Source organism: Strix uralensis, chromosome 32 (assembly GCF_047716275.1).
Source record: "Strix uralensis isolate ZFMK-TIS-50842 chromosome 32, bStrUra1, whole genome shotgun sequence".
NCBI lineage: Eukaryota > Metazoa > Chordata > Aves > Strigiformes > Strigidae > Strix > Strix uralensis.
The window spans coordinates 339,840-367,198 of record NC_134003.1 but is presented as its reverse complement, the minus strand read 5'-3'; the positions used below and the strand labels follow the sequence as shown (position 1 = coordinate 367,198).

General features: G+C 49.1%; 4 protein-coding genes and 1 long non-coding RNA gene across 18 annotated transcripts in view; 2 read left to right on the top strand and 3 right to left on the bottom strand.

Annotated features, from left to right (window-relative positions):
• ASH1L (ASH1 like histone lysine methyltransferase) overlaps nt 1-3,483 on the bottom strand; it is a 64,172-nt gene extending 60,689 nt beyond the window's left edge. For 2 of the 3 annotated variants that reach the window (XM_074853328.1, XM_074853329.1), the window contains exon 1: nt 3,305-3,481. The gene's annotated coding sequence lies outside the window, so the exon portion shown is untranslated. Of the gene's footprint in view, nt 1-3,304 lie in introns of all 3 variants that reach the window. The other variant, XR_012626734.1, reaches the window with a different exon arrangement.
• A 125-nt stretch (nt 3,484-3,608) lies between these two features.
• Nucleotides 3,609-19,188, top strand: DAP3 (death associated protein 3). Of its 2 annotated transcripts, none has more exons than XM_074853546.1 (13): nt 3,609-3,706; nt 6,468-6,513; nt 9,942-10,064; nt 13,282-13,383; nt 14,182-14,290; nt 14,738-14,830; nt 15,470-15,600; nt 15,983-16,063; nt 16,474-16,632; nt 17,042-17,101; nt 17,788-17,877; nt 18,136-18,253; nt 19,074-19,188. In XM_074853546.1, the coding sequence occupies exons 2-13, from the start codon at nt 6,472-6,474 to the stop codon at nt 19,157-19,159; spliced, it is 1,194 nt and encodes a 397-aa protein (XP_074709647.1). In that variant the 5' UTR covers nt 3,609-3,706; nt 6,468-6,471; the 3' UTR covers nt 19,160-19,188. The 2 variants fall into 2 exon arrangements, with proteins under 2 accessions (XP_074709647.1, XP_074709649.1); XM_074853548.1 differs by lacking the exon at nt 3,609-3,706 and adding an exon at nt 5,327-5,792.
• On the bottom strand, nt 18,485-19,159 carry LOC141936511 (uncharacterized). The gene is made up of 2 exons (XR_012626752.1): nt 19,060-19,159; nt 18,485-18,827 (listed from the first exon to the last, which is right to left on the bottom strand). It is a non-coding gene; the product is annotated as an uncharacterized LOC141936511 (long non-coding RNA).
• Nucleotides 19,189-19,277: 89 nt separating the features above from the next.
• MSTO1 (misato mitochondrial distribution and morphology regulator 1) lies at nt 19,278-24,324 on the top strand. Of its 3 annotated transcripts, XM_074853542.1 has the most exons (15): nt 19,279-19,399; nt 19,478-19,589; nt 19,667-19,721; nt 19,794-19,869; nt 20,034-20,082; nt 20,376-20,487; nt 20,608-20,725; nt 20,818-20,952; nt 21,071-21,223; nt 21,751-21,882; nt 22,035-22,219; nt 22,461-22,559; nt 22,658-22,776; nt 23,436-23,702; nt 24,308-24,324. In XM_074853542.1, exons 1-14 carry the CDS (start codon nt 19,325-19,327, stop codon nt 23,672-23,674), a joined length of 1,659 nt encoding a protein of 552 aa, XP_074709643.1. In that variant the 5' UTR covers nt 19,279-19,324; the 3' UTR covers nt 23,675-23,702; nt 24,308-24,324. The 3 variants fall into 3 exon arrangements, with proteins under 3 accessions (XP_074709644.1, XP_074709643.1, XP_074709642.1); XM_074853543.1 differs by lacking the exon at nt 24,308-24,324 and having other exon boundaries at nt 19,278-19,399; nt 23,439-23,751; XM_074853541.1 differs by lacking the exon at nt 24,308-24,324 and having other exon boundaries at nt 23,436-23,751.
• Nucleotides 23,538-27,359, bottom strand: part of GON4L (gon-4 like) — a 30,474-nt gene continuing 26,652 nt past the window's right edge. For 7 of the 9 annotated variants that reach the window (XM_074853531.1, XM_074853535.1, XM_074853532.1 and 4 more), the window contains 3 exons: nt 26,382-27,162; nt 25,097-25,199; nt 23,665-24,530 (listed from right to left, as the gene is read on the bottom strand). In XM_074853531.1, the coding sequence (XP_074709632.1) occupies nt 24,381-24,530; nt 25,097-25,199; nt 26,382-27,162 (1,034 nt within the window). In that variant the 3' untranslated portion in view covers nt 23,665-24,380. The other 2 variants (XR_012626749.1, XR_012626748.1) reach the window with 2 other exon arrangements.

Here is a 27,359-nt window from a genome sequence, read left to right as displayed (position 1 = left end):
CAACTGGAGGTCACTGAAATAGAAGTTCAAGGACCTTGGATTACCTATGTGAGTATTTTTTAAATGTTTACAGAGATGGAGACACTTGTCAGAAATAAAGTTACTGTCTGTGTTATATGAGGTGACAAATATAATATTTTACAAGTAGAATCTGTTAGATGTGGTTTTGACAGCAACAAAATAACAGAGTACCGGTCTTGCCAAGAATAACATTCTACAGAAGTGTTCGTAGCAAAGACAGTACGGGCCACATGTTGGGAGAGCAAATGGTAGCAGGACACTTATTTTGCAGGAAGAAATGCAGATGACACTTCGCAAGTATGCCCCAGTGGGAGGAAAACTTTGTAAGCAGATATGTTTCTTCTGGTATCTTAATCATACTTCTTCTGATATCATACCTTAACTGAAAAGTCTGGAAACACAAGATTGAATTTTGACTTGCCTGATAAATTTGTTGTTTCACTATTCACATGCAAATTAATATGAAATTGCTAAAACCTGCATAACAAAACCCGTATTTGATCAGACCAATGGTTCATTTAGCCTTAGGCTCTTAGTCCCAATATTAGCCAGTACTGATTGCCTAGGGAAAAGCATAAGAAAACCCAACATATGCTGTGGTAATTCTGCTAAGATATTCTCCCAGCCTCTAAATTTGTGATTCAGGAACTTCCCAAGAGGTATGTCTCTATATCTAATGCCTTTCAATGGACTGTTCTGAACAAAAAACTGTTATTTATACCCACCTAGTAAAAGATAATGTAAGGGACATAGTAAACCAGTATTTCAAACCAGTATTTCACCTTTAAGTCCTGACATAATGTCCAATGTCTTTGGTTATGCCAAAAATACCCCAGTGCTGGGATGGCCATACACACCGTGTGAGCCACACTGCACAACAGGTAATGCCGTGAATACAGAAAATTAGGAACAAGTACAGATTTCACTTTCACAGAATAATCACATTAGGTCTGCATATCAGATTTTTTTTTTTTTTTCTTTTTGCAAGCTATGAGATGAAACACATGACCTCACTGGAGTGGAAGAAATGTGTCCACAATGGCAAAAGTCGACCTCTTGCCAATGGCAGCACAAATTAAGTTTTTTTTTAAAAAGTCAACAACCCATTTGACAACAATACCTATTTAAAAATAATGGCAGTTCAGTAACTATATGTGCTATTTCCATATTTCTCCTGTGACAACAGCATTAGAATTTATATCAATAAGCCTGTCTCTTGCATCAAGTGGTTAAACTGCTTTTTGTATCCTCAAGGACAGTTTAAACTTCTGAAAACAAGCTGCTTCTTTTTGTAAATTATGACTCAAATTATTTTACTGTTTATTATCACGCAAACATTAAGTGCTTTTTAGATGACTGTTGACTGCCTGTAGCAATCAAATGTAACTAAAGTCCAAAAAGAAGTTGTGATAATTTTGTTTTTAAAAACAAGATGTACTTAGACCCCCTCAAAATAAAAAAAGAAAAAAATCTGTCTTATACAGTTTAGAGAAGCTGCCGAAGCTTCAATTTTTGAGTAAGAATGCTTCTTAAGAACTCAAGTAGGCAGACAGATGATGATTTTAGAGCCCATCTCTACCCATATGTTCAACCAGCTGCTACAACTTCCCCATTCATGCAGAGGCAGGAGCACCAGGGACGGTCTCAAGGTCCTCAAGGATGACCACATGAAACACAAGTCTTTCAGGATTCGCTCAAGAAAACCCATATTCTTGGAAAACATTGCTTTTGCAGGTGCAATCTAGATTAATGCAAGGAAGACAATCAAAACGAACAACGAAAGACGCAAAAAAGGGACACTGTTCCTGAAAATTAAAACTAAGTATATTTAAACGTATGAACATAAAGTCACGGATTTTTACCACGCATCCATCCCGCAGTCCCTGCTCCCCAGATCTCTCCTAACAAGACTGGAAAGCCAGTGCAAGAACCCACTACCTCAAGTTTTCCTTACTGGCTCCTGACAACACACGACTAACAGGAGAGTGAATGCGTGTCCTGAGGCCATCTGATGGAAACCCACATGCCAAGTACTTTCTAGTTCTCTGCTGGGTAATTAACAGGGTGAAGGAACCACAAACCAAGGGTGAAAACAGAAGTTAGAAAGTCAGGAGACTATCTAACCGAAAGAAAAGAACAGCAACGCATTTTGTCTTCTGATCTGAGGGATGGGTAAGGCTAAGATGCATTAGTCTCAACCATCTAATCCCACATTACCAGTCAATAAAACTAAAATAGGATGAAAAATCTAATGAAAGTAAAATTTCACAAGTATGGTTTGGGGGTGGGGGAGGACTGCAAGCAGAAGAAGTCTACAAGCCACTGACCTAGTAAACTGGCCAATATCTCAAGAAGCAAAAAAAAAAAATACAATCTGCCAGAGAGACCCCGCACCTCCACCACCTCAGCGCCCCCCGCTCCCCCCGCTCCCCCCGCCTCCCGCTCGAGGCAAGGACCACGCTCTGCCCACCACCTCCGCGCTCCACAAAAATTAAAGTTTCGGGGATGCGGAGACTTGCGCGCAGACCTGATCACCAGGAAACTTCCTGAAACCCGACACGGGCACCTGCCCGACGAGGGACTCCCCCGGGGCCGCTGCCAGGGGTGACCCGCGGCCCCCCTGCCCCTCCAGCGCGGCACCGGGCCAGCTGTCAGGTGATATCCCGCCCCCCCGCTCCCGCGGGGCCCGACACAACGCATGAGCGCGGCTGTCAGGCTCCCTCCACCCCCGCAGGGCACAGGCCCGGCTTCGGGCGTCCCGCCGGCTCGCGGCCGCGCTGCGGGCACCGCTCCTGTCACCGGGACCCCCCCCGCCCCGCGCCGCCCCGCGTCCGGGCCCCGCTGGCGGGGATACCCCGCCTCCCTTCCCGGCGCGGGCCCGGCTGTCAGGGATCCCCCGCCCCCTCCCGGCGCGGGCCCGGCTGTCAGGGATCCCCCCGCCCCGCTTCACGCAAGGGCCCTGCCGGGGTCCCCCCCGCTCCGCTTCGGGCGCGGGCCCTGCCGGGGCCCGCCGCGCACGCCCGCCGCCGCAGACCCCGCCGCCGCCGGGGATCCCCCGTCGCCGCCGCCCCGGCAAGCCCGGCCGCCGGGGATGCCCCGCGCCCGCGAACGGGCCCCAGGGCGGCGCGGCGGGGATGCGGGGCAGCGCGCGCCTCGGCGCCGGTGCGGGGCGGGGCGGCCCCCGCCGCGGCTCCCCGGCCAGGCTCCCCTCCCCCCGGGCTCCGGGCCTGAGGCGGTCCCAGTCCCCGCCCGCCGCCCGCTCGCTCGCTCGCCCGCTCCTTACCGTGTCAGCGACAACACGGCCGGGGCCGAGGACGGGCTCCTCCGCGCCGCATCTTCCCGGCCGCCCGCGCGGACGGGGCCAGGGCGGGACCCGGACCGACCGGCCGCCGCTTTCGGCCCTGCTCCGAGCCGAGGCAGCGAAACCAAAATGGCGGCGGCTCCTGCTCCACCGCGAGCGAGCGCCCGGCGCCCCGCCCCGCCCCCGCCCGGCCACACCCCCTCGGGGCTGGCCCCGCCCCCCCGGCAGCACCGCCGTTCGCCCAGCGCGGGGCGGGGCTCGCGCCGCTCCGTTCCGTTCCGCCCCGCGCCGCCTGTCCCTGCCCGGCCCCCGTAGCGCGGCCTCGCGTCATCCGCGGCCTCTCGCGCGGCGGATCCCGTCAGCGGGGCGGGCCCGCCGCCAGCGGTGAGTGCCGGGGCGCCCGGCGGGGAGCGCCCGGCCCGGGCCCGCGGGGACCGGCCGCTCGTTTTGGCGGCAGCTGCTGCCCGCAGGGCTCGGCCCGGGGGCGCGGCGGCCGTGCCGGAGGCCGGGCCCGCGCGGGGCGGCCGCGGGGCGGGGGGGCGGTGACTGGGGCGCGATCCAGCAGCGAGGCCGCAGCGGGAAGCGGGCGACGGCGGGCGGGGGAAGGCGCCTGTGGGCTGCCGGCAGCCGGGGCAGGCGGGGGGCGGGAATGGACGGCGGGCTGGTTTCCCTTAGTTCCCTCCGCAGGTTTTACGAACAGAACTTCCCTTCTCCCGGTTTTCTCTGGTGGCCCCCGTTTCTAGATCAGGTTGAATGATGTAACTTTATGCCCCTTTGTTATCTCAGTCCTGTGTAGGTCTAGAAAAAGAGAATATGGGAGGACGGTGCAGAGCACATGGGAAGGAAAAGTGGGGAGAAGGCACCAGGAATACGTGTGCGCAGCTTTTGCAATGTCACTTTTTTGTGCCCAGGTGGCTAAGAAGGCCAATGGCATCCTGGCTTGTACCAGCACCAGCGTGGCCAGCAGGGACAGGGAAGGGATCTGACCCCTGGGCTCGGCACTGGGGAGGCCGCCCCTCGATGAGTGGGTTCAGTTTTGGGCCCCTCACTCCAAAAAGGCCATTGAATGACTCGAGCGTGTCCAGAGAAGGGCAACGGAGCTGGTGCAGGGTCTGGAGCACAGGTCTGATGGGGAGCGGCTGAGGGACCTGGGGGGGTTTAGTGTGGAGAAGAGGAGGCTGAGGGGAGACCTCCTGGCCCTCTCCAACTGCCTGAAAGGAGGGTGCAGAGAGGGGGGATGAGTCTCTTTAACCAAGTAACGAGTGATAAAACAAGAGGTAATGGCCTCAAGTTGCACCAGGGAAGGTTTAGACTGGATATTAGGAAGCATTTCTTTACAGAAGGGGTTGTTGGGCATTGGAATGGGCTGCCCAGGGAGGTGGTGGAGTCCCCATCCCTGGAGGTGTTTAAGAGTAGGGTCGACTTAGCACTGAGGGATATGGTGTAATTGGGAACTGTTAATGTTGGGTTGATGGTTGGACTGGATGATCTTCAAGGTCTTTTCCAACCTAGATGATTCTGTGCTTCTGTGAATAGGTCCCTGGAACAGCCGCGGGCGTGCAGACACCGGTCGTCCAAAGACAATAACACTCTGGTTAGCTCGAAGTTGTTTCTGTCTTTGCCCCTGTGTTTCTGGCACTTGTAAATACACAGCCAGCAAGCAACCAGAAACTTGTTTTTAATGGAGTCTGGAGAGGTGATAGGTTGGGATTACTAAATGATGTCTGCAGATAGCACTTTCAGGGTTCTTTGCATAATTTTTGCTAGAAAATTATATTCTGATCCTAAAGACCCCAAGCAGCCAAGTATTTTTTCTATAATGGAACGGTATGCTGAGTTAGTTTTGTAACTCGATGCAGGTACAGATCAGTGAGGTGGCTGCAGTTTTAATCTGCTCTTCTGCTAAAGCTCCCCTCCCACAGACAGACAAACCCTGGAGAAGAGCCCTTACAACTTGTGTTAAAGTAGTGATTCAGGAACTCTGTCAGAATGTTAGGGGGGCCCAAAATAAACAAACTTCCAGGGTTTTATGATTTCTTATTTTTACAAGTTGTGTTTGAGAAAACAGCTTTCCCATCCCTACTTCCTTTACTATTAAAACTGTCATTTGAAACAAATGGGATACGTTCTCACGTGGAACGGGATTTGTGCTTCCTCTGCTGCTGTACATGCTAGCATGGCAAAGCCAAATATCTAAAAAAGCCTTCACAGGCTGATATCTTCACTTCTTCTTGAAATAGCAAAACTGGGGCTTTTTTTCAAATATGTATTGTGCGTTGAGTGTTAGATGAAAGAATGTAAAGCATCTTCACAAAATTAACGTCCTTTAGTGTGGCGTTTCCTCATTCTATGCAGTAACAGTTGTGGATGCCATTCTATGCAGTTAAATCATCTTGGTCTTGCTTAGCATTAACACTGCAGTTAACCACCGATTTCACTAAGACAGCTATTCCTCCTAAAGAATTATAAGGTAATTATCTCACTTCGAATGCATTGTGTAACTTACTGCAACCAAGAGTCCTTAAAGCATCTTTGTTAGATATTGTCATTATTTCCTCCTAAGGAAGTGCTACGAAGAAGGCCCTGAATGCTGGCACAGATGACAGATTTAACTAATTTACTTACCTTTTTGCCTTTATTTTTGCATCACAATTGGTCAATTGTTCAAGTGTTTTGTTTTTTCTCCTGTTGTAATCAAAGACAGCTGAGCAGCGGATACTAATATATGATTAGGAGGAAGCCAGACACACAGAGGCATCTTCAGTCTCTGCATTATTCAAGTTTCTTCAAAATAATCACTGTGTAGCCCTTCCTCTTGCTTTGACAGCTGCAGTCAAAATAGATGCCCTTCCCCAATAAAAGGATCTGTCCTCCTCACTAGATGAATGAAATATCTTTACTTGTAAGGTTTATTTGTAAATGTCTCTCTGAAAAAAGGCAACATAATTAATGGAATATTTTTTTATTAGGCAAATGATGCTGATTATCGGTAGTCAACTGTATTGCTGCAGAGCATTCTGACAGCTTCTCTGAATTATCTGTGTGCCTAGGCTTTAAGCTCTTTAGGCAGGAACAATTCTCTGCCAGTATAAGATACATTAAACATAATAAAAAAACCTAAAAAAATCCACTTCTGTCTCTGCAGAAAAATGCTGAGAAGTCTGAAAGGACTTGTCTGCCATCCTCTCCGGGTAAGTTCTGTAATAGCGTGACGCTGCTTCCAGTATTTCAGCTGTCCTGTGAACTGCAATGACAATTTACAAACTGTGAAAAGTGAGATTCTTCTTACATTCACCATCTAAAAACCCGGTGCCTCCTATAGGCTGGTTGTGTAAACTCCCAGTACGGGCAAAGGAAGGAGAGACAGTTTGTGTGCGTGATTGCATTTACGTTTCTCTCCCACGGCTACAGAGAGAACGAGCGAGAAGCCTGGAGAGTTGGCTTAAAAGAGACATTTGTTAGAAGACTAAAGTTTAGCATTCTGCAGTGTCCAGAATGTCGAAATTCTACATCTTTAATGCAAGGGTTTCTCAGAAAACAGAGAATCGACTTGCTCTGCACTGCTGGAGAGCACAAAGGAAGACCAGAAGCACCAGCCTTTCACAAAGCCTGGGCTGCTGCTGGGAAGAGCATTGGCCGGAGAGGGCTCAGTGCTTCAGGTGGAGGCAGTAATATTAGCTCTGCCACCACAACACTGCAGCACTACGTTATCCGGAAAGCCTCCTTATGTTATAAACAGCATAATGAGTTAATGCTGCAGATCTGGAATGACTTTCTAACGGTAGAGAATTTCAGTTGTTTGCTGTTGTCTTTTAAATGCTTTTTCACTAGTACATAGTGATGTGCAGCCATTAGACAGGATGACTGTGGAACTACGAGTTTCCAGAGATGAGATCCTGGTTGTAGGGTGCTGTACCTATGATGGCAGCCTTTATGAAATAAACAGTCTTTTCTAGAGACCAAGATATGTGGAAACATGTAGGAACAGCTCCACCTTATGGCACATGACTTTGTGATTAATCTCCGCGTACCACGTGATTGCTGCCATTTCAGGGATCCGAGTTAGACTACTCTGTCCTTTGGCAGATGGAAACTTACTATAAAATCCACTCTACACTACTAGGATAAACTGTGTTAAAAGATGATGTGAACATCTGAGAGCCTTACGTACACGTTAGGATTTACTACGCAGAGCTCTACAGTGAGCCAGAAAGGTACATGTTTCTGGCATTCTGCATGAAGTCGAGGGGATCAGTGATAAGCCACTGTCTTTTGTTCAGGAGGAGGGATCAAGCGGCATAAAGTCAGAATATATAATGCATTAGCAGTGGTATTCTAGGTCACTCAAAGGTATTCCTGTAGCCTGCTAAAAATGCAGATAGACTTCTGCATGGATTTTGTAAATGGAAACAGTAATTCATAAAATGCAAGTCTGTATCGCTCAAATTCAGGAGAACTGTGAGCAGTGTGATTCACTGCCCTCGGAGCTTATGCTGATTCTGTAGCACTGCAGAGAGTTAGGAAGGATTGCCTGTCTCCAGGTACTGAGAAGCTGCTTCTACAGCCCAGTGCAGGCTACAGCCCACAAAGGAAAAGTTCCAAAGCACTACAAGGCTACACGGAGATTTTGAGGAAGACATTATCGTGCTAAGGCTCAAAGAAGTGATGTTCTAAAGTGGTATCCTTGCAGGAGAAAGATGTAGTAATTTAAAAATGGGGTATGTTCTTTTGATGGAAAAATAGAAGTTCTACGTACTTGGCTGCAAGAACAGAGGACTGGGCTTCAAGACAAAGTCCTTCTCACGCTTGCATCCTGCCTTGCTGTGCTGTCTTGTACTCCCTTCGTAGAATTTAATAGGAACTGGCTTTTGTACCATAGGGAATCCAACTCCTGCTGATCTGAGATGGTGCTTTAAAAAAGTGGTATTGGTGCTGTTGGCTTGACTAAGTATCATTCAGCTAAAGTCTTGAGCTGTATCTAGACACACATAAAAACTGAACACACTCACAACAGGAAGTTAATCCCTGCTTAATTTTCATTCACTGTTACACAGGTGAGGGACGAGGATTTGTATGGTACTCCAGAGAAAGGATGGCCACGCAGCAGTAAGCTTGCCTTTGCTTTTAAGTGAGCAAAGCTCGCAGCCCCAGGGCCTTCACTTGAGACTTGAGAAGGAGGGAATGCAGGATGTGCAAAGAAATGAGAGGGACTATGATTCCAGATTAGGAACGACTTCAGGCTGACATTTTCTAGGTGAACAGGCGACAATAGTTGCATGCTCTAGATATTCGTGTATTAAATGAGCATCTTAGTGCCTCGCTCTAGGCTGTAAATTGTCACTTGTGTGGACGTAAAACTAAGCATGGCAAATAAGACATCCTGACTGATCGTTTGGATTTGAGGAGGAAAATAATGTGGGAACAAGAATGTGGCGACAGAAGTGAATGTTTGGTGATCTCCCATATTCCCACTGCAGGATGTTACACAGGTATCTCGTGTTGAGTACAAACCGGTTTAATTCCTTCCCTAAAAGGAGAGTGAGTGCCGAAATGCTGATTCAGGAGTCCATTGTGTGTTTAACATGGGATGTGGGGTAATCTGACATTACACTTTCTTCTGAGCCCTTGTGGCTTTCAAATGACCCCCTGAGGAAAACTTGGATGACAGCAGAATTGCATCATGCCATGGAGAACTGAAACAGCTGTTCCTGTCTCTAAACTTTAGTTTATGGCTACTCTCAGCTTAGCAGACAGACAAAATAGGAAACTACTTGCTCTGTTTACAGTTGGAGCCTGCAACTGTTCCAGTCAGTAATATGAAGGGTGGCTTTCAGTTTTGCAGGCTTTGGTCACAGCCTCTGTTTGGAGAATACACTTTTTTATTCATTGACGAATGCTTATATTTTCTTTCACCATAACATAATAAAGTGCTTGTCCTTCTACTACTCACTTTCTTGCCTATTTTGGCTAGGCTTTACAGGCATGCTTCAGCAGTCTGTCTATGGAAAAAAGAATTAATCAGCTTAGCTGGCTGTTTCAGTTTCTCAGCCATGTCTGTATTATAATGAAAGAGTCTGTATGCAGGGACACAGTTAGGAAAATCAGTGCAGGGAATGTAATTATAAATATCAAATAGTGGGCAGCACTGCACTAATCCCTCAATAATTGAGGTGATTATGGATTATTAGACAGCTTGAATTTTCTAGGTACTAGCTACTATTCATTGGTGTAGGCAGAAGCATTGTGGGAACTTCCCAGCAATAAAACCTTAATGGCTGTACTTGTGCTCTGAAGCAATCTTGAAAGGGACAGGGGACAGGGCTTGGCTGTCTACATGACTTAAACCGGTAGCAGACTTAAGTGAATGGAAATGGTTTAGAAGCAGGCATCTAAATGTGAAACGTGGTTCTAAAGCGTGGGGTTTTTCATGATAAATTTACATTCTAATGATGAATTTTTATTCTAATTGCAGAGAATTCTATTCTGTATTGCATGCTACCTTGACCCCATCGTAATGTGCGGGCAGTGAGTGTACAAAACAAACCACTAACTGGATTTTTAACTGGTAATCTTTGACTGCCAAGAAGTTTGTTGTCTGTTTGCCTTTTTCTTTCCGTAGTTGGACCATGGGTATGCCCTCCATACGGCAGCCAAGGATTGCTTAAGTTCCGTTGTCAGCCAGGATGTCCAAACACTGGCAGAAAGACCAAGAGGAGTTTTCTATACCAGTGAGAACGACCCGGTGAGTTACTGCCACAAGTGTTACTGTCAGACAGCAAGTGCCTGAGTTCTGTCAGTCTGCCTGGGGACATGCTGGAGCCAGGAGTGCTTACTGGGATTGGGTTGTTCTAGTAAACTTAAGGGAGGGGAGTACACAGGCCTAATAATAGGCGTCCAGACCATGATCCCCAGCCCAAAGGAAAACAGGCCGTGGCTGTGCAGTGCACCTGCCTGGCTTTGAACAAGACAGGGCTGGTCCTCTGCCTGAAAGCTCCTGGGAGCAAGTATTGATTCCTTCTCTATAGTTGCACAGATGAGATAGATAGACTGTGTATTGTAGAAGCTCAGATGTGGCTTAGCTTGTCATCAGACACCATTAATTTCAACTCCAGGGTTATTCTTCCCTGACTAACCTCCTCAAATTGGCTGTGAAGGGGGATAAAAAACACACCCCAGATGACCTCAGCACAGCACAGCTCTCCAGCATCATAATTCCAGCCTCACACTCTCTGTCTCAAGCACAAAATGAAGTGGAATAAATGAATGGAATAAGCCTTTGAGGTGCTTTTCTGCTGCCTCTGTAATTGGAGTCTTTCAATACTGATTCCTCTGGGGTCTCTATGGAAACAGCAGCATGCAGATGATCTTACTCACGTGATGCGAGTGTCTCTATAGATTGCACAGAAGAGTCCAGATGGCAAGGATTGTCCCCACTGTCCTGTGCCTACCATTTACGTTGCCAGGCAACTGGCTTTGGCATTCTGACTTCATGTGCCTGATGTTTGGCGACAGCCGCCATTGCTTATTAATTTGTCAGCTCAGCGTTCCTGGGACTGGCTGTGCTGCAGGTCGGGGATTGCAGCAGAGAGGCTCCGTGGCTCGCTTCAGCAGCAAACCTGATAGCTCCAACTGCGCCCATACTGGGGCACCGTAAAGTCCCATTAAAAATGGATAAAGAAGACCAGATGAAAACTAAATTTTTAATAAGACTTAGCTTTTATACACCTTTCCATTAGCAAAACTCAGAGTCACTAAATATGAGGATAAAGATACTGACTCACTTCTCAGATGTAGGAGCTGAAGAGTGAAGGAATTTCCCCAAGGTTATGCAGCGAGTCAGTGATGAAACTGAGAATGAAAATGGTCTCTGGAGTACTGCTCTTCTGTTCAAGTCCATGGGTAGCACTGCACCAGCACGGGTGCTGTCACTCTGTGTCCAACACGTGCAGCAAAACGCCAGGGAATCCAGCCCGGAGCTTGAAATACAGCTCTGCTTGGAAAAAGACTGAAGTGTCTCTTAATAGGTCTCCTCTTTAGTCCATCTCCAAGTAACATCTCCTTACAGCAGAGGAGTTACTGACTGACCAGGTTTTTAAAATTTTCTTCCTGTTGCTAAGATTTACTGACCCGTAAACACCAGATTGGCAACTCAAGCAGCTTAGATAGCAGTTTGCTGAAGTTACCAAATGGTTTCATCCTGTAACTAGTTCAGCAAACCTGTGGGTACGTAAAATCCTACAGCTGCCCCAAGGTGAACCACAGAGTCCAGGACACACTGACCTGTCCTACCAGTACCCTTCCTCAGCCAAGTATGGACTAGGGCTGTGGTTAGCATGGGCTTTTCAGAGGGGAGGGGGGGCAGAAGATAAGAGAACAGGCATGTTGCATGCTGAGACACTGAAAATCTGAAGAAAGGGAGACTAACATGTAGCAAGAATCCTGGGGCTAGAGAATTCACGGGTCTGCAAGAGAGCCGCAGCAGTTGTGCGTGAAGAGTCCATCAAGAAACCAGGAAAAGCAAAATATTCATGGCAAAAGCAGGCACTAGTCAAACCTGTAGGTACAGCTGCTCACGTGGTTCCGTGTGAGGAGTACAGCAGGCAGCCAGGTCAGGGTAGCAGTACTCATCACAAGGGTTTTCTCCCCATCCATTCCTTCTGGTCAAACCATTTGTCAGCCAGACTGCACAGGTGAGCGACCAAGCCCAGGCCAGTATTGTCTCATCTGTTCTGGGCCTCAGTAAATTAAGCTCTGGGTCTACACCAGAGCTAATAAGGAATACAAGGAAAGTCTGGATCAACCCCAAATCTGCTAAAGCTGCCAGAAATAACGACAGCTTCTTTTCCTTTCTGAATAGTAAATAAAACTACTTTTTCTGAATCATTATTATGCAAAATAAAGAAAACAAGGACGTTGTTACATTTAGATTCCATCTCAATCAAAATGGAAGCAAGAGATTGGCATGCACAAGAATAAAGAGGGGCATTTTTTTTACTTTAAATGCATGGAAAAGTGCAGAAAGTATAGAGCAGGACGCGAAAAGCTTCAAAGCTTTGCACAAACCTGCTAAAAAAGCCAGGCAAAGCTTGGCACAAAAGTTGGTAAAAGTCCCACAGGAAGTACTGCAGAATAGTGTCTCGTGTACTCTCCTCATTATACAAGACCCAAAAACTGATGACTAGACCAAGAGTAAATAAATAAGTGCTTTGCAAGTATTGCATGGTAGAAGAATAGAATAATGAAGGGAAAAAACAAGGATGTATACCAAGCCATGAAACAGGTATTAAATTTTCAGATACCAGTAACAACTGTTTCTTAGAGTGCATAGTCAGAGATCTTAAAGTAATCACTATAAATCGGTGCAGAACGATGCAGGTTCACTGGAGGAATAATACTGACCACTTCGGTCACAACAAGGGACCTGAAATTATTGCCCCAGAAAACAGATCATGAGTTCTTAAGCAGCCAGTCCTAGTTAACAAGGCAAATTAGGAATTACTATTGAGAGATAACAACAAGGAACAAACCAGAAAACAATTTTGTCACAGATTTAATGTAAATTTGAACTTAGCAGATAACTCAAAAGGGGATCATATTGCTGTTAAGATACTGTGGTGGCCAGAAGTACAAGTGGACTAATAAAAGATTAGATAAATTCATGAAGCACAGGGCCACTGGTGCCCACAAAACACCACGGTTCATACACAGGCTCAAGGAATCCCTTTAGTGTTTATTGCCAGGTGGAATATCCTTTCTTTAGACTCTTCCTAAGCACCTGCCAGTAGTGTCCTGCTGCTGCAATTCCTGCTGTACTTTAATATGCCAGTTCTGACTCTCAGTAAGCAGGTACTTGCTTTGATTGAGCATTCCCTCCCAGTTCTGCTCTCACAGGCCTTCTGTATCCAGAAAAGGGGTATCAGACCTTCCTGAGTGTTACAGTTTGCGTTTTACCTTCCCAGGCCAAGCACACCGAACACCACGAGGGCCGCCACTACAGCATTCCGCTCGAGGAGGTGAAGGCTGTGTTTCCACACGGGCTGCCCAATCGGTTCCAGCAGCAGGTACTTTGTCTTGGAGCAGGTTTGTAGGGAGTGGACTGGTATGTGGGAAGAACCAGATCCATCAGGTAACTACGCTGCTTTCCTGTTGGAATAAGAGAGTGACGTTCTGCAAGAATGCAATTATTCCTGGTCCTTACTGTTATTTTCTACATCAAAAAGATATGAGTCAACCTAACCAGAATAGAGGCAGAAGAGTTTGAGGATTCCACCTTAGGCAACTTTCTATCTGGTATTTTTCGTCTCTAACTTTTGAGTACATCACGAATTACAGAAATATTCTCCACAGTTACATTTCTGTATGAAACATGCTGTCTCATGACATAAGTTCATATCGGCAACAAAAAGATCTTGCCTCTTGATTTCTGTTGTGAGACAGGTCATGCTGTGACTGGATCAGGCTACGTAAGCAGCTAAGGCAGACTGCCTACTTGAGTTTAGGAACAGATCTCTTATCTGTGAGAATTACTAAATTCTAGGTGACTGACTTGTGATTCATTGAGAGGCCGGTCGGCCTCACCTCGATCTCTGGGAGCGCAACGAACAGCTACTCCTGGAAGCCACTTCGAGGCACACAAAGGACAAGCAAGTCCTCGGGGCAGTCAGCGTGGCCTCCCCAAGGGGAAGTGACGCTTGACCAACCTGATGAACTTCTGTGAGGGTCTGACTGGCCCGGCAGACGAGGGGAGAGCCGTGGGCACGCAGACCCTGCCCAGGACCAGCCCGAGCTGGAGTCGTGCCAGGAACAGCTGCAGTGTGCCAGCACCTGCCGGCCTGTTCATGTTCTGTTCCTTTTCTCAGATTAAGACCTTCAACGAAGCCTGCCTGATGGTGCGAAAACCAGCTCTAGAACTTTTCACTTACCTGAAAAGCTCCAACTTTGCACACCCAGCTGTCAGATACGTGATCTGTATCTTTTATCACTTACTTGATGGTAGGATGCGAGTTAAATACAAGCAGGTGAATTTACGCCAATGAGGGTGATGTTTTGATCCTATGCTGACCACTGTGGTTTAGTCTTCAGGAGGTGGTTCTGCCACGTGTCTGTTGTCAGCAAAGCTAGTCTGAGAAGTTCTTGAAGCTTGTGCACTTTATTCTAAGCGTGACTTGGCTTATGGCACAGATCTACAAACAGGGCTGTCGGCACAATAGGGGAATGGGAATCATCAGCTCTGCTGTACTGGGGCGTGGGCATACAGAGAGAAGAGACCCTTTAGGCTGGGCTTGCTGCTGAACAGAAGCATGATGGAATGCCATCCTTGCTTTGAACTTCCTTTATGTCTTTTGTGAAAGAACTACAGTCAAGTTTAAATGGAAGTGGTTTTCCAGAAACTTTCCTTGACAGTCCATGTTGGAGATGGTGAGAAAGGAACAGGGAAAACCATGACTCTGTGTCACGTGGTTCACTACTGCGTGAGGCAAGGCTGGCTGGTGCTGCACATCCCGGACGGTAAGAAACGCTGATGCTCTGTGTTCTACATCAAATACACAGAATCCCGGAATCCTCTGGGTTGGAAAAGCCCTTGAAGCTCCTCCAGCCCAACCATGAACCTCACCCTGACCGTTCCCAACTCCACCAGATCCCTCAGCGCTGGGTCAACCCGACTCTTCAACCCCTCCAGGGATGGGGACTCCCCCCCTGCCCTGGGCAGCCCATTCCAACGCCCAACAGCCCCTTCTGCAAAGAAATCCTTCCTAAGAGCCAGTCTGACCCTGCCCTGGCGCAGCTTGAGGCTTCAAGAGAAGGGTGTCGGGTGGGCCACAGCAAATTGCCTTTGTTTTTCCATAGCAGAAAAGGCTTATAAAGCACAAAACCCCAAAATAAAGTAGAACATAATTACAGTTATTTTCACCTGCTCTCACATGATTAGTCAGTCGTCTTCTCCCCACTGTTAATGAGTGTGACAGGAGATGTACTGTGTGGCTGTGTGACCTCCTCTGTTCTCGGGGGACACTCTTCTCCATTAAGGATGGCAGACTTTTCTCAGCGGTGTAGCAGAAAGGATCAGACATGCAGACACAGCCCCCACCACCCAACTCATACAATTATTTTGACTTTAAAAAAAAGCAACTTTTATTTTGCTTACAGCTCATCTCTGGGTGAAAAACTGCAAGGAGCTCATGAAGTCTTCCTACAAGGAAGAACGACTTGATCAGCCTTTGCAAGCATCTGTCTGGCTCAAGAACTTCAAAGCCTCTAATGAACGCTTCCTAAAAGAGGTTTGTAGAGCCCGTCAGGTCGTTGTGGTTAGTAGCTAAGAACTCCCCAGACTGCCCCCAGCATCCTCTCCCAGGGACTGCACGTGCACCTGCTTCCTGTCATTGAGCACCTTGACGTGAGTTCTAGATTTGCTCGTTTTCAAAAAATGCTTCATGTATTAATGCCCTTATACTGCATACAAACCCACAAACCCTACCCTTCACTGGAATTCAATTTTTGTAGAAAAAGCACTTTCATTCCCCCTGTGGGGATGGCTGTTTGCGATGAATACTTCTCCCCGATTCTGCACTAGTCTTTAATGCTGGCAAGGGACCAGGAATCTTTGCCAAGCTGCCTTTGCACTACTGAGTTCCCAGTCTAATTGTAGTTCTTTTACCACAGATAAAAACACAAAAAACATATGTGTGGGGCAAACAAGAAAGTACTGAGGAGGGCAGACCGCTGGGTGAAGTGGTGGAGCAGGTAAGGAACAACAACTGCGTCTGGCTTTGTCTCACCTTTTATTAGGAGACCCCGTCATTGCGTATGTAGAACAAATTGCTTCTGAGGATCTTACAAATGCGAGTTCTAGAAATGGAAGGCATTTCCCTATCAACAAGGTGGCTACAAAACACCTTGTGGAAGATGTGATGGATCTGTAAAGGAAGTTGTGCAGAGAACTTGGGTAGAAACAAAGATTAGAATTTGAAGGTTCCTACGTCGTTGATGCTCCGTACCTTAGACCAGATTACTCCTCCGAAAGGAATGAACAGACTCCTGGCTGTTGCTTTATCTTCCTTCCCCCTTAGAAAGGGCAGACAGTGCCTGAAGTTGCCAGCATTATATATTAACAAGAAAACCAACCTGAGTTACGTGCTTTTTCCTATTTAAAGGGTTTAGCTCGCACGAGAAATGCCAGCGATGCTGTGGGGGTTGTGCTGAAGGAGCTAAAGCAGCAGTGTCAGCACGGCTCGTTCCGACTTCTCGTGGCAGTGGACGGCGTTAACGCGCTCTGGGGAAGGACGACGTTGAAGAGGGAAGACAAAAGCCCCGTAAGAAGTGACCTGCTCTGATGATATTTCTGTATTCCTACTGCAAGGGAGAGCTGGGGAGGGCGTTTTGTTCATTTTCAGGTTCTGTATAATCCCTGAAAGACGTACAGTTGGCTTTGCTAGCTTGGAGGGACCTGCAAAATTCATATTTTGTGCTTTAGACAACTTTTACTGAAAGTTCTCTCGGTATAAAGAAGTGCACGTATGTCTTGTTACAGCAGGAAGGGTTTGGGCATTTCTCTGTGTAACATTACTAAGGCTGAATGCTACAATGCTGAGTGACAGCAGAGAAAAAACTGCACCTAAAGGACGCAAATGACCCTTCCAGTCTAATTTAAAGTAGGGGAGGGAACTTCTGTCTCAGATGGAAACTGCTGGCAAAAAAAGTGACGCAGACAATCTTCACCAGGTTTCTCCAGAGGAGCTGACGCTTGTGTACAATCTCAGGAAGCTGATGATGAATAATTGGGTGAGTTGTGGTCCCTTTGGGTGTGTTATTCTCGGCAGTTAAAGCCACATGCTGCTAGGCACAAAGCTACAAATCAAACATCACACTGTTCCTTCAGCAAAGGAGAGCATGAGCGTAGCGTGAGTGTTACGGGTTCGTATCTTGTCAGTGCTTCTGACGTCACCCAAAGGGAGTAAGAACAGGTCAAATCTCTACCAGTGCTTTTTGTGATTACTGTGCCAAACTCCAGTTTGTGACCCTGAGCCAGAGGTATTTATTTAATAACCCTTAGGACACTTTATGATTTTTCTGAACTGATGAGGTCTTTCAGTTTCTAAACATTTTGCTATAGGAGGTCAACTCCTGCTTCTTCTTCAGTCGCCTGGATGCCAATAACTAACAGGTGGTCTTCAGATTGAAAAACATATAGAAAAGTCCTTTAAAAGTATTTCAGTTGGTCGTTTATAGGCAAGAATGACACATTTAACTGTGGAAACACTGGCTACGTATTCCCTGTGCTGCACGTGTACTTGGAGTAGCCAGGCTTCACATAGTCAGGAGCGTTAAAGAAGCCCATTATATAGAATGTTTGAGTTGAAATAACTGTAAGATCAAAGGAGGAGGTACCTCACTTGTTTAAAATCAATCCCCAGGTATTGCACAAACCCTACACTTGCAACTAAAAGGGTTTCTAATCTGCCTTGTAGAACGGAGGAGCTATTGTGACAACCCTCAGCCAGACCGGCTCTCTCTTCAAACCCCGTTCTGCCTATTTGCCCCAGGAGTTGCTGGGAAAGGTGAGTCACGGCCTCCCCCGCCCCTTTCACATTGGGAAACAGAAATCCTGGTTGGGAACTGCCTCGGGTCACAGCGGCAGAGTTTGCTTTAGTCTCTCTTCCCATAATACCTTTATTCTTTGAATTCCACTGCTTGGGCTCGCGTGTGGCCAAGCTGCGCCCGGTCCCAGGTGGCTCCTGCGGCGGGGGGGGGGGGCGATTCCCGGGCGCTGCAGCCCACCGTGGGTCTCATCACCGGTTTCCCCCCACCACCACCAGGAGGGGTTCGATGCCCTGGACCCCTTCGTCCCCATCCCGGTCCCCAACTACAGCCCGAGGGAGTTCGAGAGCTGCTACCGCTACTACCTGGATTGCAAGTGGCTGCAGCACGAGAAAGGTCAGTGCCCTGCTGGGAGGGGACACCGGGGACCCGGGGGCGGGGCTGGGACCAGGGGGCGCCCCACGGCAGAGGCCACGCCCCTGAAAGCTTCACTCCACAGTCAGAATTGAGTCTAACCGTTCAGCAGGGATTCTTTATTCGCAGCGCTGGGGATTGCTCCAGCACAAGTGCCACATTTACTAACAGAACTCTGACTAATGCACACAAAAAGCACACATATGCATCAGATTTCTTAGAAAAGGCAGTTTTATGCTAATGGGTTCTTAGAATTCATTTACATAGTCTGAGCATGCGTGGTAAAAATAGAGTGAGGGTCTTGTCCCCTCCTTAGGGGTCCCCACAGCCTTTCTCACACTGTCCCTTAGTGAACTTGAGGTTTCTTGTGTCCATCTCTGGGCACAGAGTTACTTCATCCCTCCTTCAGCTCCTCTTTGTTCCAAGGAGGTTTGTTTGTTCCAGCTTCCAGACACTTCTCTTGACACTGGCTCTTCTTAGGCCCTTGTTTTCTTTAGGTTCCTGCTATGAGGGATGTACTCGGGGAGTTTTTCAGACTGTGCAAGGTTTGTCTTTACTAGGCAAGGAGTTAAAGGTTTCAAAACATCTTACAAGTGGGTGATGACTACAGAGGGTAGTTAGGAAAAAGTATAAATGAAATTATATACATACGGTAAAATAGAGGAAAAATAAAAGCTAGTAAAACACAAGTGATGGTGAACGTTAGAACCAAATGTCCTACTTTCCAGGTCCCTGTCCATTAGCAGTTCCAAGTGCACTTTAGCAATTCCCCTTCGCCCCCAACGCACCTTCTGTCTTGCAGCGCGCACGGAGGACGGGAAGGAGGAGCTGCGGTTCCTGAGCGGCTCCAACCCGCGGCAGCTGGAGCGGCTGGCGGGGCCCCTCTAGCGTAATAAAGGCCGGAGCGGCGGCGGGTCCCTCTCGGTGTCGGTGTCCGGTTGATGGGGGGGGGGGGGCCGCGCCGCGCCGCTGACGCGCTTCCGGGGGCGGGGGCGGGGGGGGACACACACGACGCCGCCACCACGCGCCTGCGCCGTGTGCGGGGCGAGGGCGATGCCGGGGGAGGCGGTGACGCTGCAGCTGGGGCGCTACGCGGGCTGCGTGGGGGCGCACTGGTGGGGGCTGCAGGTGCGGGCCGGGGCTGGGCGGGGGGCACCGGGACCGGGACCGGGGCCGCGGGTCTGACCCGCTGCCCCGCTCCCGCAGGCCGCCGCGCTGCGCAGCCCCGGCGAGGCCGCCGAGCTCCGCGCCACCGCGCTGCTCCGCGCCGGGCGGGACACGCAGCACACGCCGCGCCTGGTGGCGCTGGAGCTGAAAGGTACCGGGGGGCCGGGGGGGGGCGCTGGGGGGCGGCCCCGCCGCGCCCGGCCCCGCCGTGACCGGCCTCTCTCGCAGGCGGCGTGAGCGCGCTGAGCCCCGGCGGCGCCGACCCGGAGGCACCGGTGGCCTGGTGAGTGCGGGGCGGGGGCGGCGGCGGCGGCGGCGCGGGCCTGCCGGCAGCTGCCGCCCGTTTGTGTTGCAGGGACGGGGAAGTGGCGGCTTACCGGGAGCGAGCCTCGGCCGGGGGCTCCGCGCCGCGGGACGCCGGCAGCCGGACGGTGAGGGCGGGCGGAGCGGGACGCGGCAGCTCCCGGCCCCGCCGGGGGCACCGGAGACGCCCCTCGGGTGCGCTTCGCTCGGGGCATTCGCTTTAATTTCTGCCCGGTAGCCCGTGGGCGAGGCAAAGCCGCGTCTAACGGCCGCGCCTGGGCTTGCTCCGTAGGAAGACGCGTCCTCCGAGGGGAAGGGGAGCCCCGGCGCTTCGGTTCCAGGTGTGTGGGGGCGTTTTCGGGGCATCGCTTGCTCTGTCCCGTCTGCTCGGAGGGGTTTGGTTTATTCGCTGGGATCAGAGCTGGAGACAGGCAGAACAAGCCCCGGGACAGCGGGACAGCACGGGGGGAGAAGGAAAACCGGGCTACGATTTCTTTGCTTACAGAAAGATGGGTGAAAGAGCAGCAAATAGGTTAAGAAACTGGATGAGGGAAAAAGTTGGTTTTGTTTTCTTTATTCAAGGGGGCGTTCAGAGTTGAAGAGGTCTTTGCTCTCCTCACCCCTCTCGTTCCAGGCGCAGCTCCTGCCCCCGCCGCGCGCGCTGGGGCCCAGCTCTGGCCCGACTACCTCAGCGTGCGCCTGCACCCCAAGAGCATCTACGTCGTCCGACAGTACATGCACGATGGGTACGGCCTAGAGCTTTGGTTCAGAATCTGCTGTCTAGAACACGATCTTAATTTTTCCTTGAAGGCAAAACTAAGGGGGTACAATAAGCTTTTTTCCCCCCCTTTTTTTTTTCTCCTCAGGGAGTGTGGTTGTCTAGAAGCCTTTGGACAAGGTGAAAGGCTACTGCAGGATCCCAGCTGCCTAGAGGAGTTGGAAGATCGGTTGCACTTTTATGTTGAGGAGTGTGATTATCTGCAGGTTGGGCAGCTTAAGCCAAACTTTCTTTTCTTTCAAGAAACTTTCTGCTCAAGATTAAGCAGAATCTCAGACGCTGCCATCATTTTACACAGGGGTTTCAAGTGCTCTGTGACCTACACGATGGATTCTCTGGAGTTGGTGCCAAGGTGACAGAACTGCTCTGCGACGAGTATTCAGGAAAAGGAATTCTGACCTGGGGCTTGACTCCAGTCCTGAGTAATGTGGGAGTAAGTAAACAATGGGGAAAAACAAGAACCAGAGATGCTTTCCAAGCCAACTGGGATTAGACTTGTTTCTTGTTGCATCTTTGAGATTCTAATGGTTGGGCTTTTTTCCCCCCCCTAGGATTCTCAGAAGAATTTCTACAGACTGATGAACACAGCCCTAGGGATCGTCCACCTCTCCAGTCACAGCTCCCTCTTCTGTCCCCTGTCACTCAGTGGCAGTCTCGGAATCAAGCCACAACCTCCCCTCACGTTCCCGTACATAAACTATGACGTACGTACCACAGAGTGCCTGATCTAGAACCACCACCTACCTTGGCTGGCTTTCAGCTTTTTCAGATTTACCCCTCTCTGGTTCTGGAAGGGTTTTCTGCAGTTACGTATTTTTAGCAGTGTTTTTTCATGATGGTGTTCTGCGAAGCAGAAAAGACTTTTTCCCGCTTTTTCACTGTTAGCAGAGACTTAACTGCCAACTTTTTGTTCCCATAGGTTTTTCATGCTTTTAAAAATACTAACACGTTTCCTTTTTTGCAGTCTTTCTGTTGGTGTACTGCTTTCACTTTCAGTGCTGAAAAAAAATGCTTCACTGCATGATTCTTCATGTGTGGAGTGTGTAACTCCAGCAGCTGCTTCGTGCTCCGACAAGGCTGACACGGGAACTGGCAGCACATCGTGTGTTAGCAAACAGCTGACTTGCTTATCCAAAACCTGAAATAACTGTTAAATGCAACCTCTATAAAAGCACAATTTACAATATGCTTAAGTTTGTCCTGTAACTCTTCCGTTTGTCTCCCTCCACAGGCATCACTCCACTACCACAGCAGCGCCATCCTGGCAGCAGTGCTCGACACCCTCACTGCTCCGTACCGGCTCCGCTCCTCTCAGGGCTCCATGATGCACCTTGCTGAAACACTCAACTTCTCTGGGAGAAAGGTGAGGGCAGAGAACAGCAGCTTCTGATCCTTTCAGCTCTCCCTGAACTCCTGCTGCAGGCAGGAGCTGTGTTCTACCCCCCGTCCACGCAGAGCAGGAGCTGGGGAGCGTGTTCCAGACAGTGGTTTGTCACCCCCCCCTCTGACTCGTAGGTTGTGGCTGCGTGGGCTTCTGTTCCCTTTCCTGCCCTACGTGGCTGCTCGCTCCCCGATACTTTATGTGCCTACCAGCAGGACGTGCCCTGGAAGCTTCTGTCTTCATGCAGGGAGCAAAAGGTCAGCTGCTGTTTTGCTCAGTCTGTTGTGCTACGAGGAGTTTGCAAAGAAAGCCTCCGCAGGTAATCAGCATTTGAACTGCACTCTCCCTTTCACACCTCTGGCACTCTCAACAGCAACGATTTCTTACAAGTGTTCCAATCCTCCTATTAGGAGTGTCAGCTGAATGGAAAGGGGGAAAAAAAAAAAAAGTCTCATTATCCAACCAGTTCTGTGCTGCTACACAGCAAAACAGCTACAAAGGAGCTGAGTCACTGACATTTTCAGTCAAGTTACCTTGAAAACTATGAATTGTCTTTGCAGCTGTCCAGGAAAGCAGCCCCCTTCTCCCCTCCACGCCTGTGAGAGCACCGAGCAGGTTCTCCAGCATTACTTACACACTCTCTTTCCTGGGGCGTTCAGGTTGGTAACAGCCGTTTTATTTTTTGAACAGGGAACACTAACTAGGAACTGAAGGTAGAGCAAGTTTTGGGTAACTTTATTCACCTTCTTCCTTACAGCACATCCCACGTGCTCGAGCAGCCATGTAATACCCTTCCTCCCTACCCCCAGTTTTTTTCTCCTCTTCTTACCAAACAAGGCTTCCTCCTGGACAAACCTCCCAGCTATTCCTCAGCAGGTAACAAGTGCCCCTTAAACTTACTTTGCAACAGAAAGAGATGTGGGGGCAGTAGGGTCTAGCAAAGGTAAAGGAGAATTATTGTAAAAAAAAAACCAACCCATACTTCTGAGTGTTTGTAGGGCAAAAAATGACGAGTGTTAAGCAACTCTTATGCTACGCTGAGTTCAAGTAAAACAACTGCTTGTGAAGTGGGACAGGGTAGGGGAACAAGCTCTGATGGGTGTTGTACGAGGAGTGGCTGAGGGACCTGGGGGGGTTTAGTGTGGAGAAGAGGAGGCTGAGGGGAGACCTCCTGGCCCTCTGCAACTCCCTGAAAGGAGGGTGCAGAGAGGGGGGAGGAGTCTCTTGAGCCAAGGAGCCAGCGGCAGGCCAAGAGGGAATGGCCTCAAGCTGCGCCAGGGCAGGGTCAGACTGGCTCTTAGGAAGGATTTCTTTGCAGAAGGGGCTGTTGGGCGTTGGAATGGGCTGCCCAGGGCAGGGGGGGAGTCCCCATCCCTGGAGGGGTTGAAGAGTCGGGTTGAGCCAGCGCTGAGGGATCTGGTGGAGTTGGGAACGGTCAGGGTGAGGTTCATGGTGGGGCTGGAGGAGCTTCGAGGGCTTTTCCAACCGAGAGGATTCTGGGATTCTGTATTTAACCAAAGCTGGTGTCCCTGCAGCAGTTGAGAGCATCCCCGTCCTCGCGGCCCTGCGCTCCTCCCCAGCCCTGCGCACGCTCCTCCGCAGCCTGGACCAGGACCTGCAGAAGGGGAACGTGCGGCGCTGCACCAGCTTCTTCTCTGCCGGCGTCGAGCACGACGACTTCCAGGAGGCCTTGCAGGAGCTGAGGACTCTAGCCCAGTGCTATGAAACGGGCTTTGAAGCAGATGAATCTGAGGATGAAGCAGATTCGGACTAACTCATCTTTATTACTAGAGATACTGGAAGTAAGAATATCCTTAAGATCACTTTCAAAATAAAGGGAATGGCTTTAAAGATGGTACTTTCTTTTCATTTCATCAAAATCCTGTTACAAAGGCTGGCTTAAAGTTCTCCAGCTACTTGCAGTTGTGTTGTAAAGGTGGAAAGCTGCTTTTTTGGGGCTGTTTTTGTATGTTTGGGTTTTTTAAACTTTGCAAAGTGGATTTCCTCTGCCTGTTAGAATAAGACCACACAATAAATACAGAATTCAGATTGAAAATTTCCCACGTACAATCAACACAAGGGGAAAAACTTACAAAAAAATCATGTGTTTGTTCCACATGAAAACAGACAAGTTATGGTACAATATTTACATGTTCTTCTCAAAGGCTGGTGGCCCAGTCTTCACCACGGAGTGAGGTCAGTGTCCACAAGCATCACTTCTGTCATGTCACTGCTGAAGCTCCCCAGGTAGGTTTCTGGAGGACGTTACCACCCTTCCTCCTTTCTTCATTCCTTTAGTTTCAAACAGACTGAGAAGTGCAGCTTGTCAGAAGTGTAGCAGGAAGTGAACCACAAAAAAAAGGTGCTGTCTTTAGTACCTGTGCAAACATTTTTCCTTTATCCACAGCACCTGTCTAGCAGCAAACTGGCAAACAACTCTCCTTCCAATGCAGTCAGTAGCTTATCAAGCCAGAAAAACCTTAGTCATCAGGCTCTTCCTCAGAAAGCAGAAGATCTTTATCTGACAACTGGTCTGTGTTACTGGTACTGGTCGCATCCTCCTCATCTTCAGAGCTGCCATCACAGGATGTATGAAACAGCCTCATCAGTTCTCTGAACCTGTGGGATACCTGAAGAACAAGGGGAACCCAAGATGACTAGTGACCTAAAGGTGGTGTCAAATGGAAATTTCGTATTACAAAGTTCAGGGTGTTTCATGTTTTTACGTTAAACCCACAGTCACATTTTATGCAAGATTCAACCATAAAGGGAAAGAAATGAAAAAAGCACTGGGTTGTTTTCTTTGAAAGAACAGTTATATTCTACTGACTTGCAGGAAAAAACCTGGCAGTTTAGGAAGATTCCTAAGCAGTGATGAGGGAAGGTTAAGGGACAACACCCAGCAGGTTCCTTGTATTGAAGTAGAAGGCTGGAGCCCCAAGCAGCAGTCACTGAAACAATCCTGGTACCAAACACAACGCTAGAATATCAATGGTAATGCTGTAAAAAAGACCATGGCAGTCATGATTTTTGGCTCCACCAGAAGACACCGAGGTTTGTTTTGCTTTTTTATTTGCAATTAGAATTATTTTTCTCTGATGCAGCATCAAGTTAAGTTTGTGAGACTATGACAGCAAACCACCTTCCCTTCCTCCCCCCTCAGTCACAGATGCACTTTCTGACACAAACCCCTCACCTCACTGGCAGTCTTGTTGCCCAGTTTCTGCGAGATGGCATGGAAGGTTTCCAGATGGGCTCCCTTCTCCTGGCAGGTGGTCAGGATGACTCTGTCAGCCTCCCTGTAAAACAGTACAGCAGCCGTGGCAGCAGCTGAGAACAATTGTTGCCACACTTCAACCACCACAAGCCCGAGAGGCCTGTTCCTGGGTGAGGACAACGACCATAGAGCAAGGCCTGCAGGCTTGTTCCGTTACTACTGCTACCACCACAGTCACAAGACAGAGCTCTAAGCAGAGCTGTAATTTAGACTGTTTCTAAGCTTTTTGAAGGAAAAAAAAAAAAAATTTCTTCCCCAGCATTAAGTTCTACAATAATGACATTGCCACGAGCAGACTATTTCTCATAGGACCGAGATGGTGGCTGTGACACACCACGGTTAGAGGAAACAAGGCAGCTTGGGGAGGTGTGGCTGGAGCTGTCTGAAGAGAAGGGTCTGGGGGTTCTCATTGACAAGCAGCTGACCATGAGCCAGCAGTGTGCCCAGGTGGCCAAGAAAGCCCACGGCATCCTGGCTTGGATTAGAAATAGTGTGGCCAGCAGAAGCAGGGAGGTGACAGTCCCCCTGTGCTCTGCACTGGTGAGGCCACACCTGGAGGGTTGTGTCCAGGTTTGGGCACCTCAATCCCAGAGAGATCTCGAGGGGCTGGAGCGAGGGCAGAGGAGGGCAACGAGCTGGGGAAGGGGCTGGAGAATAAATCCTGTGAGGAGCGATGGAAGGAGCTGGGGCTGTTCAGTGTGAGGAGGAGAAGGGGAGGGGAGACCTCATCACTCTCTGCAGCTCCCTGAAAGGACGTTGTGGAGAGGTTGGTGCTGGTCTCTGCTCCCAGGGAATTAGTGACAGAACGAGAGGGAACGGCTTGAAACTTCAACAGGGGAGGGTCAGGCTGGACAGGAGGGAAAAATGTTTCCCCGAAAGAGTGGTCAGAGAGTGGAATAGGCTGCCCAGGGAGGGGGTGGAGTCCCCACCCCTGGGGGTGTTTAAGGGCCGTTTGGATGAGCTGTGGGGGGATGTGGGGTAGGGGAGAGCTTTGTAGAGTCGGGCTGAGGGTTGGACTCGCTGATCCCGAGGGGCTTTTCCAACCTGAGTGATTCTGTCATTCTGTGAATATTCAAAGGGAGGGGGGCAGAAGACATTAGAAAATGGGAATACAAAACTAAACTAAAGGATATTCTATAACACGAAAGCTGAAGCCAAATACTGAACGCACGAAGGACGCAAGGTGTAGTTCAGGCAGATATACCTGGTCCAGAGGACAACCTTCTCCCCCGTCGAGCTGACTTTGCTGTTCTTGGCACACACAGTTGCTTCTGTGACTCGCTGCTGCTGCTGCTCCTCTTCCTTTTGCCCCAGGGAGGCAGTAACCACTCTGTATTCCAGCTGCTCAGAGTGCTGATGCATCTGGAAGCAGTTGTTTTCATTTGACTTTAATCTGCTCTCAGGAAAGTTTCCAGTGCAGCCTGTATCATCTGTTTCCAAAATGCAATTATCAGGGGCCTGTGAGCTGCAGCTTTTACCCGGTGCTGGTTTTCTACCTGGGGTTATCCAACCCTGCTTTGCTTCAGCTCTTCCTTCCAGAGATACAGGTGGTCCCTCAAATTCTTTCACACCTGATTTTGAAGCATGACCAAAGCCAGTGAGCTTATCTGAGGAATCAGAACGAAGCCCTTCAGTCTGACATAAACTCTTTGCAGAAGAGGAACTGGGCCCCGTTAAACCTTTTGCTGTAGCAGAACGGGAAGACAGCAGCAGATCTCTGCTCAGCCCAAGGGAAGCACCTGCATTTCCCTGATGCTGGTTTAGTCCCTCACTCCCCACAGTGCAAGGGCAGTCTTTGGTTTCTTGAGGTAGTTTTAGAGTAGCTTTTTGCAGAGGTGTCCATCTGGGGCCAGTGATAGAGGAGTCGCTGTCCCCTGCAGCATTCACAACACTGACACCTGCTTCTTGAACCTGATTATCAGGCAGTGCAGCTTTTTCAGAAGATGCATGTCTGCCAGAGACAATCTTTCCTTCCAGCTGAGATCCTGACAAGAAACCCAAACAAGTTTAGACCAGCTGTTAGTAAGAAAAACTTCTGGAGGCTTTATTCATTTACTTTTTAAGATTTTTTTTTTTAAGGTTATTCTAGAGCATAATGCTGTAAATAAGAACAGTTTGAGAGCAGCTTTGTAATTCTATCTGCAGTTTACCCATCCTGTACTTCAAAGGAGGCAACTCCGCA